Below are 21,427 nucleotides of genomic sequence, written 5' to 3' on the forward strand. Positions count from 1 at the left end.
CCAAAATAATGAATTTCTTGAAAATGGATTCAGAATCTCTAGCTGCAAGCTGCATAAACTGAAGCACAGTGATATGGGAAAATGTGGATTATATTGCAATGAATGAACTCAGGGGTTGCACGGTGGCTCAGTGGTTAGCACTGCTGCCTCACAGCGCCAGGGTCCCAGGTTTGATTCCAGCCTCAGGTGACTGTGCAAACTCCACACAGACATTCTCCCTGTGTCTGTGTGGGTTTGCTCCGGTTTCCTCCCACAGTCAGAAGATGTGCAGGTCGGGTGAATTGGCCATGCTAAATTGCCCATAGTGTTAGGTGCATTAGAGGGAAATGGGTCTGGGTGGGTTACTCTTTGGAGGGTCGGTGTGGACTAGTTGGGCCGAAGGGCCTGTTTTCACACTGTAGGAAATCTAATTTAAAACCCTGTCAATTTTAAACAGACAGATGAAATTGAGATCTGTGATACAATAACTGGTTAAAATCTTCGAGCTCTGTGCATGTTCAATGCAAATGGATGAACTGAGATCTGGCCAGAATGCAAATGGTGTTACAAGGACAATGTTTTGTTGTGTATTTGTGTGTGTCGGTTACTATATTAAAGAACTGCAGTTTAATGTATGCCCACTGTCTTGTCTTGTCATGGAGTCAGAGTCAGACAGCACGGAAACAGATCCTTCAGTCCAACTAATTCATGCCGGACTTAATCCATGCCGAGTTAACTATTGTCATATCGAAGAAATGAATGCTTTCCTTGTGTGCTGTGGCTGTGATAATAGAATCTTGATAATTACTGAAGATATCAATTAATTATTCTAATTCCATATGTGTGACAGTCTAAATACCTCACACATCAATACAAGCACTAAAGGTATTCTCACTGTGTAACTGCACCTCTGTGTAAAGGTAGTGAGAAATACCACCGTAATCCTGAAACCAAAAATAGTCCCGGAGAAAATCTCAAGAACAAAATAAATATTTTTATCCTTAATGTGCGATTAGGGTGTGTTTTTTTCCAGTTGTATGAGTTGTGGGAGGAAGGGGTGTGTATACTGGATGGGTTGGGAGAGGGATGTGCCAGTTGTACGTGTGTGTGGGGATGGGAGTGCGTGCCAGTTGTTTGGGTGTGTGAGGGAGGGGTGCGTGCCAGCTGTGTGGGTGTATGAGGGAGGGGTGCGTGCCAGCTGTGTGGGTGTGCTAGAGCAGGGGTATACTGGTTGTATGGTTGTGAACATTCAGAAACCGAGGGAACTCTATTCTGTTAGACATGATATACCGAGAGAGCCCTGCCCTGTCAGAGGGACACATTGAGAGATCCCTCTGTTGTCAGACAGGATGTACTGAGCATCTGCTGTACATTTAGAGGAGACATTCAAAGTTACACTGCCAGTATAAACTGCAGGAGCTCTGTCACTGGGTCAGTATTGATAAAACATTGCTTCCTAAGCAGGGAATGCCGTATTGTCAGGTTCAGTACTGCTGTAACAGGGAGCAGTTGAAGGAATAGTACTGACCATGTCCTGTACTGTTGGAGTGTCAATACTGGGGAAGGCTGCAATACGAGAACTGTAATACTGTGGGTTTATTGCACTGGTGGGTTGAGTGCTGAGGGATCACTGCAGAATGCTGAGGGACTGTGTCGAACAGTGATGTAGAGATTGAACTTGTTCTTATGGCCTGTTCTAATGGAAGAGTCTGAATGTACGACACAACACACCTACTGGTGAAACCAGTGACAGATATGTTAAGCGATTTATCTTTCTGCAGAATGGAAATGTCCACTGCCAGGAGGTCACCTGCCCTCAGCTCACCTGTTTGGACCAGTACATACCAGCTAGGGAGTGCTGCGCCATCTGTCGGCCAGGTAACGTCAGACACCCATTCACACACTGCATACAGGTATCTCCACACCAGCCATCCCTCGTACCTGAGTAACTCCACACCAGCCATCCCTCGTACCTGAGTAATTCCACACCAATCATCACACGCATTCAGGTAAGGTGTGTGAGGGAGAGGTGTGTGCCAGTTGTTTGGGTGTGCGAGGGCAGGGGTATACCACTTGTCTGTCCACACCAGCCGACCCTCATATCCAGGTAACTCCACATCGAACCATCACTTGTATCCAGATAACTCCACACCGGCCATCCCTCGTATCCGGGTAACTCCACACCGACCGTCACTCGTATCCAGATAACTCCACACTGGCCGTCCCTCATATCCGCGTAACTCCACACTGACCCTCCCTCATATCCAGGTAATTCTACACCCACCCTCCCTCATATCCCGGTAACTCCACACCGGCTGTCCCTCGTATCCGAGTAACTCCACACCGGCTGTACCTCGTATCCAGGTAACCCCACACCGACCCTCCCTCGTATCCGGGTAACCCCACACCGGCCATCCCTCTTATCCGGGTAACTCCACACCGGCTGTCCCTCGTATCCGGGTAACTCCACACCGGCTCTCCCTCGTATCCAGGTAACTCCACACCGACCCTCCCTCGTATCCGGGTAACTCCACACCGGCCCTCCCTCGTATCCGGGTAACTCCACACCGGCCCTCCCTCGTATCCGGGTAACTCCACACCGGCCCTCCCTCGTATCCGGGTAACTCCACACCGGCCCTCCCTCGTATCCGGGTAACTCCACACCGGCCCTCCCTCGTATCCGGGTAACTCCACACCGGCCCTCACTCGTCTCCGGGTAACTCCACACCGACCCTCCCTCGTATCCGGGTAACTCCACACCGGCCCTCCCTCGTATCCAGGTAACTCCACACCGGCTGTCCCTCGTATCCGGGTAACTCCACACCGGCTGTCCCTCGTATCCGGGTAACTCCACACCGGCCCCCCCCTCGTATCCGGGTAACTCCACACTGGCTCTCCCTCGTATCCGGATAACTCCACACCGGCCCTCCCTCGTCTCCGGATAACTCCACACCGGCCCTCCCTCGTATCCGAGTAACTCCACACCGACCCTCCCTCGTATCCGGGTAACTCCACACCGGCCCTCCCTCGTCTCCGGATAATTCCACACCGACCCTCACTCGTCTCCGGGTAACTCCACACCGACCCTCCATCGTATCCGGGTAACTCCACACCGGCCTTCACTCGTCTCCGGGTAACTCCACACCGGCCCTCACTCGTCTCCGGGTGACTCCACACCGGCCCTCCCTCGTCTCCGGATAATTCCACACCGACCCTCACTCGTCTCCGGGTAACTCCACACCGACCCTCCATCGTATCCGGGTAACTCCACACCGGCCCTCCATCGTATCCGGGTAACTCCACACCGGCCTTCACTCGTCTCCGGGTAACTCCACACCGGCCCTCACTCGTCTCCGGGTAACTCCACACCGGCCCTCACTCGTCTCCGGGTGACTCCACACCGACCCTCCCTCGTATCCGAGTAACTCCACACCGGCCCTCACACAGTATCCGGGTAACTCCACACTGGGCGTCCCTTGTACCCGGTTAACTCCACACCGACCTCACTCGTCCCCTGGCCCGTGAAGATCCAGCATTGAGCTCTATTCCATTGTCCGCTGTAGTTGTTTTTGTGTGTGACCTGTTTGTTGCTCTCCATGGTATGTTCCGGAATGCTGTTAGGTCCTGCATTTCCACAGCTTTCACTGACCATTGCTGCACTGACCTGCACGTTTCAGTTTCGCACTGTTACTTCTGGTAAGGTATTGACCTGGCCTAAACATTGCTGCTGCAGAGACTGGACCCTGTAGCTCCTCCCCATGGGCCTCCTGTCAGCTTCTAGCCAGGACAATACATGGTGACAGCAGGGAGTCTCCTCACTCAGTCTGATCCAGTCCGAACCTCATGTTCACATTGTGATTGATCTGGCTGGTTCTGCTGCTCTCTAATCCTAACTGCTGAAGTCAACCTTGTCTCTTTTTTGTTGTTTTCTAATCAATCTGCTCAGGGATGTCATTACAAACACCAGGAGCAGGTAGGACTTGAACCCAGCTCTCCTGTCTTAGAATTGGTGACACTACCACTGCACCACATAGGGCCCCTTAATATTGTCTCAATAACTCCCTGCTGAATCATCTCAAAGCTGAGATCTAGCCACAGTGTAAGGGGCTTAACAACGACTCATGTAACAGATCCAGCCAGGGAGTCACGAAAGAGCGGGACTCTGATGTGCTTTATCTTCAAATATCTCAATTATTCATTGAAGAGTTTTGGTGCTTTCGGGCTAAGTAACTAAGGAAGTTGGATTTCCTTCTGCATTTCCTCACCAAATATCCTGAAGACATGATCTGTATCCTGGCTGGTGTGTATATGACCGACTCTGTACCCTGGCTGGTGTGTATATGACTGACCGACTCTGTACCCTGGCTGGTGTGTATATGACTGACCGACTCTGTACCTTGGCTGGTGTGTATATGACTGACCGACTCTGTACCCTGGCTGGTGTGTACATGACTGACCGACTCTGTACCTTGGCTGGTGTGTATTGACTGACTGACTCTGTACCCTGGCTGGTGTGTATATGACTGACCGACTCTGTACCCTGGCTGGTGTGTATATGACTGACCGGCTCTGTACCCTGGCTGGTGTGTATATGACTGACTGACTCTGACTCTGTACCCTGGCTGGTGTGTATATGACTGACCGATTCTCTGTTTGGTTCAGGCTGTGAATATGAAGGAAAGCAGTATATGAATGGAGACATTTTCTCATCCACTGTTAACCCCTGTATGAACTGTTCGTGTGTGGTAAGTTTTCTGTTGTTATAGATTGGAGAGTACGTTTATACACTGTTAAGAGTATATTGTTTTATTAAATGATTATATTTTGGAACTGTTTAATTCTGGGTGAAATAGAGTAGTGAAGATGGTCATGTGCTGTATTTCCAATACTGCCTGATGCCAGGCCTCGGTCGTTTGGTTACTATGGAAACAGGGTGAGACTTATGGGAAGCAAAGTATAAAAAGTTCCCAACAAAAACAAAGGCGAGAGCAGCCTGTACTGGCTGTGACCAGTCTTCCAATCTCCGGTTTAGGGCAGTAAAGAGAGGGAAACTCAGGTGTAGCCATGTGGTCCACAGAGAGAATAAGGTTGGGAATTCTGTGTGTGTTACCAAGCAGAAATGTGGGAGGAAAGATGGTCTCCAGTCCAAGAACCACATTTCCTCACAATCGATATTCGGTCCTGGACTTAGAATCATAGAGATGTACAGCATGGAAGCAGACCCTTCGGTCCAACTCGTCCATGCTGACCACTCTTCAAGAAATTGAGAGAAGGTCCTCAGCATTCTGGATTGTTGGAATGGAGAGAAATAAACACATTGGAAGTAAGATTGAACAGGATCCTGTGAAAATTGGAGTAATGCAGAGAGTTGAATGTAAAGTATAGCTGTGACACGGAGTTTCCAATTGTGTTAAGAAGTTAGAAGGGAAATTGTTTCTGTGTTTTAGTGCATTCTTTACTTATTAAGTGTTTAGGTCACGATAACTTCAGTTGGCTTGTTACGGTAAAAATTAAAACTAGAAATCTTGTGTAATGCTTTTCAGTTGATTGCTAGGAATTCAAATCTCTTAGTTAAATTGAAGTCTCTTTCTGGGAATTGTGGCATTATTTATGACCATGTACCGAAAGGTCACAGGCAGCTTGGCTTCTGCTTACTTTGCCTTCACTCACTGAAGCCACACTTGCTTGCGATGTTTGACTCTTGCTTGTTTAGAATCTTGGATCCAGGGTATTGCTCCCTCTACCCTGGTCACCTGATCTGGTTAATTAGAGTTTTTCTCTGAATTCATGAACTGTTTCTAATCACTGGTACTTTTGAATTTTCGTAACTTATTTACAGGTTTTCCATTCCTCTTGTTACAGAATAACCTGGTGAGATGTGTCCCTCTCCAATGCCAGCCATTGTTGTGTTCAAACCCGGTCCAGATGCCTGGGCACTGCTGCCCGAGATGCCCAGGTGAGAGAGCCATTGAATACAGCTGAGACCAAGTCTGCTTCGAGAAACAGATCCTGTTGTGAACCACAACAAACGCCGCAGCAACTATCTGAGCACAGGCACACTGACCCAAACAGGAAGATAACAGCAGTGAAAATACACAGCGACCAATCTAAACTGTGACAGGAAGGAGGCCATTACCTTGTGAAAATAGAGACAGCTATTAAACACGTTTCAGTGTGTTGCACCCTCTGCTCCATAATACTCCGCCCTCCCATCCTGGCAACTCCAATCCTAATTCCCGTAAATTCCAAACTCCTTGCTGCCTAACCCCACCACCCACTCCCCAGCTAAACTCCAATCATGCCCCGATCTCAAACCCCCAACCTCCTTTGCTGCAGCCTCCTGTGTTAAAATGCAGATTCTTTCCCTTTCGTTTATTCAATCTCCCTGAAGCTCAGACTGTGGGATGCCCTACAACCCTCCCCTTCAGACATGGTCCCTACCCCCTGCATTCCAGTCCAGTCTCCCCACCTGCCAACTTGCTCAGTTGCCTATCCTCTCACAATGTTTTCATCCCAGTGCCATCTGATCTCTGCCACTTGACTTTCCTGGCCTGCTTGGCAGTGTTTTGGGAACATGGATATTTCTGCTCTCCTTCACATGTGCATCTGTTCCCCAGGGAATGTAACAGCAGCTGCCTCTCATTGCAAGCTAGTGGGAGGTGAGCAATGGTGTCTCACACAGCTACAGCCTGTGAGTGAATTTCGTTTCTCTTTTCTTAGGCTGTGAACTGGACGGAGCCACCTTAGACCACGGGCAAACAGTCAGCTCCCTAGACGGCTGTCAGACATGTGTGTGTGCAGTGAGTACAGTGGTGTTTTCAACTTGTTAATGTGTGCATCGTATTCTCAGTTAGGAGTTACGTTCTGCCTGTGAATGGACTCTGTGAGTGAATGATGGTGGCTGTAAAGCTGTGTACAGACCTTGGGAGCAACCCCTAGAGTTTACATCCAGTGACCACGCTCCACCATTGTCCCAGCCATGGGATAGGGGCTCCTCCATGGGCCCCTCAAACCAAGTCACAATGATTCCAATCTGCTGTATCCCACTGGATACAATTAACCGAGATCAATGGCCAAGCCCATCACGTTGGCTTTGGACGTGTCCATGGGAAAGGTGTTACATATCAACAAAAGCACAATGACAGGAATAGGCCATTCGGCCCCTTCATCCACTTCACCATTTCGTAAGATTGTGGCTGATTTGACAGTAACCACAAATCTCCATATTCCCATCTACCCCCAATAACCTTTCATCCCCTTGCTTCACAAAAAGAAGGAAGGATTCTGCGTCCAACATCATTTTTAAAAAGAGAGTTTCAAAGATTCTGAGGGGAAATTTATTTAATTGAAACATGGGATGTGGGCGTCACTGGCTGGGTCAGCATTTATTGTCCATCTGTAATTGCCCAGGGGACAGTTAAGAACCAGCCATGTTGCTGTGGGTCTGGGGTGACATGCAGGCCAGATTGGGTAAGAACAGCAGTTTCTTTGCCTGAAGGACATGAGTGAACCAGATGGGTTTTTCCAACAATTATCATTATACTGTTAATTCCAGTTATTTAAATTGAATTCCACCACCTACCATGGTGGGATTTGAACCCAGAGAATTACCTGGGTATCTGGGTTAACAATCTAGTGATAATACCACTAGGCTATCTCCCAATCCTTCAGTGTTGACTCCTATAGGAGGACACATCCCCTCCACATCAAGCCTGACAAGACCCCCCCTGGATTTTGTGTTTACCCTTCTATGTATATGATAGGTGCACCCATTCCCCAGTGGAGGAGCCTGGGAATGGGGAGAGGCAGTAGTTGAGGCTGATCCCATCCCTCATTCTCAGAGGAGAGAAACCAAGTGCAATGGTGGGGCCAGCAGTGAGGCGGTTTCCCTCATTGGGACAACAGTGGACTGTTACAGTGAGTTTGTGAATCAACCCTTGCGCTGCCTTTAAGAGAGCACAGTTTGACAGTGCAGCCAATGATCTAAAGCTGAAACCGATTATCAGAGAGGGCTGTACGAAATGCTGAGAGCGTTTATAGGCCATGTGGGCCAAAGGAGGAGCCAGTGCCTGAGGTTCTCCATTCACACTTGGCAAAGAACCAGACAGGTCTCTGGAGCTCAGTAATGTGATCCATTCAGTGTTCACATGTCAAGCAGTTACACACTTGGAAGTTTTCCAATAGATTTTCAGTTAACTCCTCGAGGCAAGGATCAGCATGTTGGCTAAAAGTCTCCTTGAAATTAATAGTTTTCAGCTTGTTTTTTGCGCATTCTACTTGTTAACATATGAGTGTGAAACGTGTGAGAGAGAGAGAGCAGGAGAAAGCATGCAACATAGGGTCATAATGTCGACACATTCAGAGGGGGATTGGGGTGTTTATGAAGATATTCCTGCTCATGTGACAATACACATAGATTGTGTGCAAGTGTCCATCTGCCCTGTGTGTATCCATGATCAGCCACCCCGCGGGAAAAGCATACCTTTATTCACTGGCCATGTCTGTGATCATGGGCCGTGTATCTCTGCATCCTCCTCCCAGTTATCCCCACTCTCCAACTTTGTGTCATCTGCAAAACTGGATATACTGTCATTTCTTCTATAATGCGATAGTTCCATTCCTGTGCAACCCCACACTACACAAACTTTGTGCAATACAACTAACACTTAGTGTTGGTGATCTAACTGCATTATAGCCAACAAACATTTTACAAATTTGCATTTTAGAAACAGCATTCCCAATTCACCAATCGTGTTGCAGCCAATTCGTGTCAACAAAAGATGCATTAGAGCAGACTCTATTACATTTAGATCCTACATTGTTGTGAAGAGCTGGGGTGGAAGCACTGATCTCTGCTGTATCCCACTAGTCACAGGCTGCCACTCAGAAAAGGGCAGCTGTATTTGGTTCTGGTATCTGTCTTGGTCTTTGAAAGTCAGTTGCCCAATGTCCTTTGGTGGTAAGTGCTTTACTGGTATGAAGTTAAAAATCACACAACACCAGGTTATAGTCCAACAGGTTTAATTGGAAGCACACTAGCTTTCGGAGCGACGCTCCTTCATCAGGTGATAGTGGAGGACTCAATCCTAACACACAGAATTTATAGCAAAAATTTACAGTGTGATGTAACTGAAATTATACATTGAAAAATTGATTGTTAAGCCTTTCATCTGTTAGGATACAGTGTTAGTTTCACTTCTTTCATGTGTAAATCACAAAACCTTTTTTTAAAAAATTGCATTCTCAGGTTAGCTGTCAACAATGGTGATAACTAGACAATATGTTGAAGGTGTTGGCCCCCTGTGTTCTCTGTCTATGCCATGATGTTTAGATTGATTCTAATCTAAAAAGTGAGATAACGGAGTTTTACATAAATTCATACAGTTTTTGAGCAAAGTACAATGTAACGTGCTTCCAATTAAATCTGTTGGACTATAACCTGGTGTTGTGTGATTTTTAACTTTGTACACCCCAGTCCAACACCGGCATCTCCAAATCATGGCTACAGATATGAAGAAAGGGTGGACAGCCTTTGGGTAGGTGTGCCACCCACTTATGTTCCAGATATAGCAAACTTGATGTGCTTTAGGAATTGGGTTGGTTGCATCTAAAGTGTGTAACAGTTATTGTCCTGTCACTGTGTCTTCATGCTTGTGTCCATCCTAAAGTATTGCATTAATGATCTGGCCTTTTTCCTTGTTCGGAAGGTCTCTCCCAATGACTTTAGCTGGTGTAAAGACAAATATTAACTCAGTAACTGTGTCTGAGAGACCTTTGTCAGAAAGGTCATGCTCTTTTGCTGCAATATCTTCTGACAAACTGCTTAATAGACACTTGAGGGGTTGCTGTCTGCAACCAGAATTGGAGTCTGTTCATCCTGAATTCTTATCCAAAGCTGAGCTTCAAACCCTTTCTACATCTTTTCTGTATCTCTCTGATTGTTCACAGAAAGAACCGAAGAATTAATTCTGCCAAGCCCCTTCTTGCCGATGGCAAACAAGATATACAGAACTCCCTTCTCAGAAACAATTTCTTATCGATGTGTAAAATAAAACTGCATGAATCATCTTCAGCAATATAATTAAGTAAATGTATCATTGGTTGCCCAGTCCATAATTGATTTTGCATGGAAGTGTTTGTTTTTTTTACAAAACATTGCACTGTTTAATTCTTTCACTGGTTTGCCTTCTCTCTCTTATTTTTCTCTTCTGTGCCTCTGTTTTCCTTTTGTTGTTGTTGTTGCTGCTCCTTTACTCAGCTTGGTCCCTTTCAGAAGTTGGATTTTCAGACCTACAGCCTTGGAGTTGAAACATTGCAGCCTTACAATTCCAGGTTTCAGCCACTTGGTGGCATTTGAGCTAAGTAAGGAGTAATGGTGTCCAAAGGGTTTCCATCTACTTTCATGACAAATGGCAAAATCAACTGAGGTCTAGATACAGGTAAGACTTGTTAGTGTAAAAACGCAGCTGTTTTTTAATGGCCACATCCAAAGGATCATTAGCTGCCATTTTGGCCACCTCTCGCGGGATGCCATCAGTGGACGCACATTCCCCTGCCCTCCCTTGTCAGCCTCTCTCAGAGACCACCCCCTCTGCAACACCCTTCATTTCCAACATCCACCCCCCCTCCCCCACACAGCCCCGTGGCATCTTCCCCTGCAGCTGTAGAAGGTGTAGCACTTGTCCCTTTACCTCCTCCCTCCTCAGTATCCAAGGGCCCAAACACACCTTCCATGCTTTACCTGCATGTCACACGATCACTGCTCACAATGTCGCCTCCTCAACACGGAGGAAACAAAGTGCAGCCACTTCGTTTGTCCACAAGGAAGTTCTGTCCATAAAAGAGATCCTGAGCCTGCCACCTCGACACACCACCTTGTTCCCTTGGCCTGCATCTGTGTCTCAGGCTTCCTGCCGTGCTCCAGTGGAGCTCAGTGCAAGCTGGATGATCAGCACCTCATTTTCCATTTGAGAACTCGATAGACTTACAGTCTCAATATCAACAATTTTAGAGCTTGAGGTACCTTCTGCTGTGTCCTTATCCCAACCCCCACACATCTCACTGGGGCCTCATCGCATTTACCGCAAAGACCACTCCCTTCGTGACTCCCTTGTCAGGTCCACATCCCCCACCAACCCAACCTCCACTCCCGGCGCCTTCCCCTGCAACCGCAGGAAATGCAAAACTTGCGCCCACACCTCCTCCCTTACTTCTCTCCAAGGCCCCAAGGGATCCTTCCATATCCGCCACAAATTCACCTGTACCTCCACTCACATCGTCTATTGCATCCGCTGCACCCGATGTGGCCTCCTCTATATTGGGGAGACAGGCTGCCTACTTGCAGAACGCTTCAGGGAACACCTCTGGGATGCCCGATCCAACCAACCCAATCACCCCGTGGCTCAACACTTTAACTCTCCCTCCCACTCCACCGAGGACATGCAGGTCCTTGGACTCCTCCATAGCCAGAACATAACAACACGACGGTTGGAGGAAGAGCGCCTCATCTTCCGCCTGGGAACCCTCCAGCCACAAGGGATGAACTCGGATTTCTCCAGTTTCCTCATTTCCCCTCCCCCTACCTTGTCTCAGTCGATTCCCTTGAACTCAGCACCGCCCTCCTAACCTGCAATCCTCTTCCTGACCTCTCCACCCCCACCCCACTCCGGCCTATCACCCTCACCTTGACCTCCTTCCACCTATCACATCTCCATCGCCCCTCCCCCAAGTCCCTCCTCCCTACCTTTTATCTTAGCCTGCCTGGCACCCTCTCCTCATTTCTGATGAAGGGCTCTGGCCCGAAACGTCAAATTTCCTGTTCCTTGGATGCTGCCTAACCTGCTGTGCTTTAACCAGCAACACATTTTCAACCCCACACACTAGGCCTTGTTACACAACACCCATTGCTCACCAATAACAGTCTCCGTTAATAGTCATTCCTTCACCCAGGCTGATCATTACCTACGCCTTTGTCTGTCCAACTGTTTTCCTCTCTCGTTGGGCTCAATCTCCACCTGTCGTTTTCTCCTTACCCTCTCCCCCCACCATATCTTCTGCATAAAAACCAAATTTTTCTTCATGGTCATCAGTTCTGAGGAAGGGTCACTGGACCTGAAATGTTAATTCTGGTTTCTCTCTAGAGATGCTGCTGAACTTTTCCAGCAATTTCTCTATTTGTTTCTGCTTTTCAGGATTTCTTTTAGCTGCATTGTCTCTCAGGAAAGTTTTGTCACTATAATGTGAGGAGCCCTGAACTGACATTTTATTTAAAGAAATTGGAACAGCAGTTTGTCAATTCATGATTGTTTAAGGTGGGACACATTAGCTCAGTGTAGGATTGTAACCTTAAGCCTAGCTTCTTCACAGCTTCACTGCTCAAAATTTCCTCTATTTGTAAGATATGAGATTTAATATCTTTCTTCTCTACATTTAGAAACTTATGATGCAGCATGTTATATTATTGGAATGTTAGAGTTTTCTTCATGAGCAGCTACCCACCATTGTTCACTGTAACAGAGTGTTTTGTGTTCAGCTAGTCATTTGGATCAATGCAGTAATGCTTACATTATCACCCATAATATAATGGGCAGTGTGGTATTGGAAGATCAAACAGATAGTTATTACAATTCACTCATCTACACAAATGTTACAGTCACAGGCCCTTAGGTATCTGACTAATGTTAAGCCATTCAATTACAAACAGTAGTACATGACCATCAGGGTGTCAGGCCTTCAGGGGCCCCAGATTAAAACCTTTGACCCACCAGGTCATGTGCTGTGGTTCCACAATGATATTGTGAGCATGATGTCCTCTGAAAGGGAGGCTAACTGACACGACAACAATCAAGGCAAGGGTGGGGGGGTGGCATTGGTGACAGATCGGGGAGATGGTGGAGTGTATCATGGGGAAAGGTCAGGGGGCAATATTGGGGGGGGTGAGGTCATGGGGAGATTCTGGGGAGACATTGGGGGATGAGATTTTGGGTAGGTGTCAGGGGGAGATATCGGGGACATGAGGTCATGGGGAGATGTCAGGGGGAGATTGTGGAGAGATATCAAAGGCATGAGGTTAAGGAGAGATGTTGAGGGGATGAGGTTATGGGAAGATGTATGAGGTATTGGGGGGATGTCAGGGGAAACTGGAGAGATATCGAGGGGATGAGGTTATGGGGAAACGTCAAGGAGGGGTCAGGAGGATGAGATTATGGGCACATATCAGGTGTGGGAGATAATGGGAGATGTCATGGGGGTCAGGGAGAGATCATGGGGAGATATTAGGCAGGGGGATAGTGTGAAGATATTGCGGGGAAATGAGGTCAAGGGGAGATATTGGGGAGAGGTCGGGAGGATGAGGTCATGGGGAGTGAGCGCGGGGTTCATGGGGAGATGTCGGTTGTGGAGATAGTGAGTGAGGAGATGTCAGGGAAGGAGGTTTGGTAGAGATATTGGGTTTGGGGTGATCTAGGGAAGATGTCAAACTCAGTGGATGATTTTAGAGTTCCTTACCTGAGCTGTGCCCATTGCTGCTTTTAATGAGCTGGATTTGCAAAGTCTGATAATGAGGGAAGATGGAAAATAAATGCAGACTGCTTTCTGCTTAACCTCCCCTGAATAGAGTCTTTACTCACCCTAGCCATAACCCAACCTAAACGACGTTCAGGACAAATGCAGAGGAGATAAAAGGATCTGGGCCATAGTGAGGAGGCCAAGAAACGGATAAGGATAAATCCAGTCGAGAAATCTGGGAAACAGCTCATGCCACGTTGCTGCGATTTTCTTTTTCCTGATGTTCAGCTGGGAATGGGATACAGGCTAAAACGAGGATGGGATTGGGGTGAGGGGTCAAGGTGAGGGTGGGCGGGTCGTGGTGAGGGTGACAGGTCATAGTGAGGTGAGGGAGTCGTGATGAGGGTGAGAGTAAGGTGGCTTTGGGCTGGGGTGTAGGCTGGGGTGTCGGAATATGGGGTTGTGGCTGGGGATTGTGGTTGGAATCCAGGGTTTGCTATTTGGGATAGGTTTAGATATGGGATGCAGCACGCCACAGGAGACTATAGCCCACCCTCTGCTGCCTTCCTCCCCCCCCCCCCGCCCCGCTGCCTCACCCCCCACCCACCCCCGCTGCCTCACCCCCCACTCCTGCTGCCTTCCTCTCCCTGACCCCCTGCTGCCTTCCTGCCTGTCCCCACCCCCTGCTGCCCTCCTCCCCCCCACCCCCTGCTGCCTTCCTGCCTCTCCCCTCCCCCTGACCCCCTGTAGCCTTCCTCCCCCCGACTCCCTGCTGCCTTCCTCCCCTCCCATACCCGATGCCTGCCTCCCCCACCCCTGCTGCCTTCCTTCTCCCCCCACCCCTTGCTGCCTTCCTGCCTTCCCCCACCCGCTGCTGCCTTCCTCCCCCTCACCTCCTGCTGCCTTCCTCCTCCCAACCCCTTGCTGCCTTCCTGCCTCCCCCCTCACCTGCTGCTGCCTTCCTCCCCCCAACCTCCTGCTGCCTTCCACCCCCTGCTGCCTTCCTCCCCCCCACCCCTTGCTGCCTTCCTGCCTCCCCCCACCCCCTGCTGCCTTCCTGCCTCCCCCCCACCCCCTGCTGCCTTCCACCCCCCTGCTGCCTTCTTCCCCCTCACCCCCTGCTGCCTTCCTGCCTTCCCCCACCCGCTGCTGCCTTCCTCCCCCACCCCCTGCTGCCTTCCTCCCCCTGCTGCCTTCCTCCTCCCCCCCACCCCCTGCTGCCTTCCTGCGTCCCCCACCCCCTGCTGCCTTCCACCCCCCCTGCTGCCTTCCTCTTCCTCCCCCCACCCCTTGCTGCCTTCCTGCCTCCCCCTCACCCCCTGCTGCCTTCCTGCCTCCCCCTCACCCCCTGCTGCCTTCCTGCCTCCCTACTCCCCAACCCCCTGCTGCCTTCCTGTTCCCGGAGAGCTGTTTCCTCGAGGATTGCTCACTACCTGACAGTGTCACAGGGCTGGAAATTACAAAAACAACACTGGCCCATGTCTCAAGGGGGCCACACATCCGATCTGTAACAAAATCCTGTCAGCACTGGAATGGGATGGTCAGGTGGGAAAGGGGTAGATTACAGTAAAACCTGCTGTTCACTATCCCATCAAACACTCCCAGAGCGGGGACAGCACAGGGTCAGACACAGAGTAAGGCTGCCACTACATTGTTCCCCATCCAACATGTGCAGGACAGAGACAGCTTGGGGTCAGATACAGAGTAAGGCTATTTCTAACTGCTCTGATCCCACCCCCCACCCTAAATCAAACATTCCTGCAGACAGGTACAGTAGAGAGTAAAGCTACCTCTATACTGTTCCCCATCAATCCCACCCAGGACAGGTACAATACTCGGTTAGATACAGAGTAAAGGTCCCTGTACACTGCCTCTGTAACTATCTGTGCTCTTCGGCATGTTTCATTGACAAAAGCACTGAGATCGAAGTTTTCTGATTGAGCAATTTCTCACTCTAGTGTTTCAGCTGAGTTTATTAAAGGAGGTGCCGGTGTTGGAGCGGCGTGGACAAGGTCAGAAGTCACACAACACCAAGCTATAGTCCAACAGGTTTATTTGAAATCACAAGCTTTCGGAGCGCTGCTGCTTTGTGAAGTGAAGTCCACCTGACAAAGGAGTAGTGCTGCAAAAGCTTGTCACTTCAAATAATCCTGTTGGACGTGAGCCTGGTGTTGTGTGACTTCTGACTTTATTAAAGGCAACATTGAGCACAGCAGCACCACCTTGACAAAATTGCACTTTTGCTAAAGGAAGATTCCGGATATTATTTACTGAGATGTCATTAGTTGTTGTGACTTGCTTTATTTCAGAGCAACAGTGGTTTGTTGGATTGTTCATTGTCTATGTAAATCCTAATGCCCAGTTGTGGAGTTCTAGCTTTGAGTTGGGCGGCAAATGTTAAATGCATCTGTATGTTCACAGCAAATATATGAGAGAGCAGTTGCACCCCTTGGGGTTACACTGAGGCGCACAGAGGACTGTGAATTAATAGTAATTCCCCACTGTGGCCTAATTCACTGATCTCAGCTGGGAGTTTGGGTCATTGGAGGAGAAATATTTAACCATCATTTACGAAAAGCTCAGTGGGTTTTATAAATGTGTGTGAGGCGTATGTTTGAGTGTGTCTTCTCCTTTATGCACAGCTGAGTGCAGCGCATTATACCCACTGCACACTGTGGGTGAGCCTGAGAGTCTGAGGAATCTCTCCTTTAGTGAGGAATCAGGAGAAATGCAGAGAAAACTACCAACCCCAAACTCAATATTCCCACGTTTGTTTTCCAGGAAGGACGAGTTGTGTGTGAAGAGAAAGTGTGTCAGACCAACTGCAGGAATCCTGTGGCCCCGGCAGATGGCAGCTGCTGTCCCCTGTGTGTCGGTGAGACCCCTGTTCACTTAGACCCCTGAGGAGTGTGAAGCCAGCGTTAATTCAGATTGCATTCTTAGGCCTAGGTTGCACTGGTTAATGAGATCATGGATGGAACTGCAACCCAAGTTGATGATTAGGGGTTTAGATAGGGTTGACCATGAGAACCTTTTGCCACGTATGGAGTCAGCTATTACGAGGGGGCATAGCTTTAAATTAAGGGTGGCAGGTATAGGACAGATGTTAGGGGTAGATTCTTTACTCAGCAAGTCATGAGTTCATGGAATGCCCTGTTCAGTAGCAGTGGTGGACTCTCCCTCTTTAAGGGCATTAAACGGGCATTGGATAGGCATATGGAGGATAGTGGGCTAGTGGAGGTTAGGTGGGCTTGGATCGACGCAACATCGGGGGCTGAAGGGCCTGTACTGCGCTGTATTTTCCTATGTTCTATGTTCTAAGTTATTCCATCATGATTCAGATATTCCAAGCACAGTCAGAAACCCTATTTCTGAACCTAAATGGATCAAGACTTCCCTTCAGAATGACTTCTGTACTGGAGATTCCTGGACAGGGCCCTCCACAAATTGCAACAGCTAATTTTGCCGTGTTCTGTGATTTATTTAGGCAACAACGTGGCCAGACACTTTGATAGCTCCTCGAAAGGAAAAGAATATAAGACAGGGGTTAGGGTGCCCAGAAGGTAGTGTGCTAGCTGAATGAGGTCAGTAGATTAGGAGAAAGTGAGGACGGCAAATGGTGGAGATCAGAGTCAAAACGTGTGGTGCTGCCACCGCTCTGTGGCCAAACACTTCACCTCCACCTCCCACTCTGGCAAGGACAAGCAAGTCCTGGGCCTCCTCCACCACCAAATCCTAGCCACCTAACTTTGGGATCCTCCAACCACATGGGATCAATGTGCATTTCACCAGTTTCCTCATCTCCCTTCCCTACACCTTATTCCAGATCCAACCCTCCAACTCAGCACTGCCCTAATAACCTGTCCTACCTGCCCAGCTTCCTTCCCACCTGCCTGCTCCACCCTCCTCTCCAACCTATCAACATTACCTCCACCATCATCTACCTAATGCTCTCTCAGTTACCTTCCCCCAACCCCACCACCCTTCCATTTATCTCTCAGACCCCTTGCTCCCCCCCCCCCCACATTCCTGATGAAGAGTTTCTGCTCAAAACATCGACTGTCCTGCTCCTCAGATGCTGCCTGACCAGCTGTGCTTTTCCAGCACCGTGCATTTTGACTGAAGTCAGTAGATTGCCAAGTGTTTAAAATCTGATTGAAGATTTGTAGCTCGGGTATCCGTTGTTGTGGTTCTGCTCGCCGAGCTGGAAGTTTTTGCTGCAAACGTTTCGTTCCCTGGCTAGGGAACATCATCAGTGCTGTTGGAGCCTCGTGTGAAGTGCTGCTTTGATATTTCTTCCGGTATTTGTATTGGTTTGTTCTTACAACCAGGAACATGAATTTGACTGGGAAAACACCACTATCGTAGGACAAGCCAGACAGAGAACAGCCAGAGAATTCCTAGAAGCATGGCATTCATCCCCAAACTCCATCAACAGACACATTGACCTGGACACCATATACAAACCACTACAGCTGAAACTGACACCCGGAAACGGCAAGAACATCCATCAACAGACACATCGACCTGGACCCCACATACAAATCACTGCAGCTGAAACTGACACCCGGAAGCGGCAAGAACAAACCAATACAAATACCGGAAGAAACATCAAAGCAGCGCTTCACACGAGGCTCCAACAGCACTGATGATGTTCCCTAGCCAGGGAACGAAACGTTTGCAGCAAAAACTTCCAGCTCGGCGAGCAGAACCACAACAACAGATTGCCAAGTGGTGAAAATGTGTTGCTGGAAAAGCACAGCAGGTCAGGCAGCATCCAAGGAGCAGGAGATTCAATGTTTCGGGCATAAGCCCTTCTTCAGGAAGAAGGGCTTATGCCCGAAACGTCGAATCTCCTGCTCCTTGGATGCTGCCTGACCTGCTGCGCTTTTCCAGCAACACATTGTCAGCTCTGATCTCCAGTATCTGCAGACCTCACTTTCTCTTCGAAGATTGCCAAGTGGGTCCAGTATCAGGTGGGCAAGGTGCTAGGTAACCAAATGAATGCTTAAAGTAGGCTGGAGAGGGTTTTGGATCGAACAGGCAGAGGGGTGTTGTGCTTGGTCAGGAGTAGACAGACTAGTGAGCAATATTCAAGCCAGTTGGTGGAGCAATGGGATTTCAGGGGAATGAATTGGGTCCTGGTCCAGTCGGGTCTAACATGTGGGTAAGGTTCTGAGTTACAGGGAAGTCAGATTACTGTACTGGAAAAGAAAAGTGCTGGAGATCACAGCTTTTGTGCAGAGAGAACAAGCTCACGTTTAGAGTCTAGATGACTCTTCATCAGATGCAGATTACCAGCTGGGGTCAGTGTCGGTATGACAGGGTCAAGTCAGGGAGTGGGGCAGTGGAATTGGGTCAGAAGTAAGGGGAATGATGTCTGGCCAGGAGTATGTTAGGGGCTAGGTGGTGTCAGTGGAGGTTTGGATGCTCAGTTTAATAGTTATCCAGGAGTCAGAGTCAGTTTTTATTTTTATTTTTTTTCCTTTAGTAAACCCCCACACTACCATCGTAAAGGAATCATGATGTTTTCCCCCCACATTGCCTGTGTTGTGTATGTGCAGTGATTCAGTCAGCTTTTAATGCTCTAACAGTTAATGGGTTACTAATTAGCTGAAACGGATGGGTACACTTCGAATTCTCCAACTCTAATGGATGTTTTTTTTGGAGAGTTTCAGTAACAGGGAAAAGCCCATCAGAAAAATCCACTCAGGGATTCTGCTTGTCCCAGCAGACAGCTCTAACGTACACTGTGTCAGCAACTCTCTGACCTTGAGGACCTTCAGCCCATTGTGTTTGGCTCATAAAAATGTTCCCATTTCAGTTTTCCAACGATCAGGCACTCCGACATCAGCGTGTTTATGGTAGAGAGTTCCAAACTTCTAAATCAGCGTATTTCTTCATTTCCCTCGAAAGGCCTAGCTTGTATTTCTAAGCCTGCCCCCTAGTCCTCGACTCCCTCACCAGCTAAGAGTGCTTCTCTCTGCCTAGCCTTCCGAACCTTAAGATTTTAAAAGTTTTGACCCAAATACCCCTCACATGTCTAAATTCTGGGAAAATCGCTTTGTAGTTAATTGTCTGAGCTAACCCTCAGGTTCCGGGTGTCAGTCCGGTCAATCGACACCACTCTCCTTCCAAAGCCAAGAAGATATTCCCGTGTAGCCCAGAGTTGCTCACCGTTTTGTGTAACTGAAGCCTTGTATTCTAATTATCTTGATACTAGGCCTGACGGTCTGCTCAGCTTTTAGAGTCTGTTCTGTAATTTTCGTGACATTTTAACAATCTGAGTAGATGCAGTCACTTTCCCTGTCACTCCCACCCTCACCCCATCACTCCTGCTCACCCAGATTTGGACTCAGTCCCATGTGAACTCTGAAATGCTGGGACTGCCATGAATAATTCTCTATCTTTGCCTTTTACTCCAAGCACACTGTTCTCTCGATGGACAGGAATATCTGAATGGGCAGAGGGTGTCCACTGGAGATCCATGTGTAGATTGTAGCTGCCTGGTGAGTAATTTTCTTATTAAACTCGCCCAAGACATTGACATGTTGCTGTTGTTCCTGTTACTGGCTGGTCTGATACTGTCTCAATGTCGTACCCTAGCTTTAGGGAATCCAATGCAGGTTCAGCATGGATTAGACACAGAGCAAAGCTCCCACTGCACTCTCCCATCACACACTCCCAGACTGGGTACTGTACAGCATACAGAGTAATTCAGACTCCTGTCCACTCTGTGCAATGTCACAGTAATGTCAGGCAGTGAGACGGAGACAGAATGAGTACGGGGGAAGGGAGGGTGTGAGGCTGTGTGGGTGGGGGGGAAGGGAGGGGGGCTGTGAGAGTTGGGGGGGAAGGGAGGGGGCTGTGTGAGTGGGGGGAGGAGGGGGGCTGTGTGAGTGGGGGAGGGAGGGGGTGGCTATGTGAGTGGGGGAGGGAGGGCGGGCTGTGTGACTGGGTGGGGGGAGGGGAGCTGTGTGAATGATGGGAGGGGGGTTGTGAGAGTGGGGGGGAGGGAGGGGGGCTGTGTGGGTGGGGGAAGGGAGGCGGGCTGTGTGGGTGGGGGGAGGCTGTGTGAGTGGGAGGAGGGAGGGGAGCTGTGTGAGTGGGGGGTGGGAGGGGGTCTGTGTGAGTTGGGGGGTTGTGTGGGTGGGGGTGGCTGTGTGAGTGGGTGGAGGGGGGCTGTGTGGGTGCGGGCAGGGAGGGGGACCTGTGTGAGTGGGGGGAGGGAAGGGGAGCTGTGTGGGTGGGGGGGGGGGTGAGAGGGGAGGGACTGTGTGGTAGGGGGAGGGAGGAGTGGCTGTGTGGGTGGAGTCTCGGAGTCTGATGTTGCTGTGTTCTCCCCAGGACGGAGCGATTCGCTGTGAGCCTGTGTCCTGTCAGCCATTGAGCTGCAGGAATCCCGTTCAGAAACCGGGGGAGTGCTGCTCCAGGTACAGTATCCCGGGGGTGGGGAGTTCTGCTCCAGGTACAGTATCCCGGGGGGTGGGGAGTGCTCCTCCAGGTACAGTATCCCGGGGGGTGGGGAGTGCTGCTCCAGGTACAGTATCCCGGGAGGTGGGGAGTGCTGCTCCAGGTACAGTATCCCCGGGGGTGGGGAGTGGTGCTCCAGGTACAGTATCCCGGGGGTGGGGAGTGCTGCTCCAGGTACAGTATCCCCGGGGGTGGGGAGTGCTGCTCCAGGTACAGTATCCCGGGAGGTGGGGAGTGCTGCTCCAGGTACAGTATCCCCGGGGGTGGGGAGTGGTGCTCCAGGTACAGTATCCCGGGAGGTGGGGAGTGCTGCTCCAGGTACAGTATCCCCGGGGGTGGGGAGTGCTGCTCCAGGTACAGTATCCCGGGAGGTGGGGAATGCTGCTCCAGGTACAGTATCCCGGGGGTGGGGAGTGCTGCTCCAGGTACAGTATCCCGGGAGGTGGGGAATGCTGCTCCAGGTACAGTA

The 21,427-nt window shown here is 49.5% G+C and overlaps 1 protein-coding gene across 3 annotated transcripts in view; it reads left to right on the forward strand.

Annotated features, from left to right (window-relative positions):
* kcp (kielin cysteine rich BMP regulator) overlaps positions 1-21,427 on the forward strand; it is a 156,084-nt gene that overhangs the window by 66,304 nt on the left and 68,353 nt on the right. For all 3 annotated transcript variants that reach the window (XM_060842765.1, XM_060842766.1, XM_060842767.1), the window contains exons 13-19: positions 1,761-1,857; positions 4,642-4,724; positions 5,842-5,935; positions 6,700-6,779; positions 16,267-16,360; positions 19,912-19,994; positions 20,833-20,918. In XM_060842765.1, the coding sequence (XP_060698748.1) occupies positions 1,761-1,857; positions 4,642-4,724; positions 5,842-5,935; positions 6,700-6,779; positions 16,267-16,360; positions 19,912-19,994; positions 20,833-20,918 (617 nt within the window). The remainder of the gene's footprint in view (positions 1-1,760; positions 1,858-4,641; positions 4,725-5,841; positions 5,936-6,699; positions 6,780-16,266; positions 16,361-19,911; positions 19,995-20,832; positions 20,919-21,427) is intronic.

This window comes from Hemiscyllium ocellatum, chromosome 23 (genome assembly GCF_020745735.1).
Source record: "Hemiscyllium ocellatum isolate sHemOce1 chromosome 23, sHemOce1.pat.X.cur, whole genome shotgun sequence".
In the NCBI taxonomy this organism is placed as follows: Eukaryota; Metazoa; Chordata; class Chondrichthyes; order Orectolobiformes; family Hemiscylliidae; genus Hemiscyllium; species Hemiscyllium ocellatum.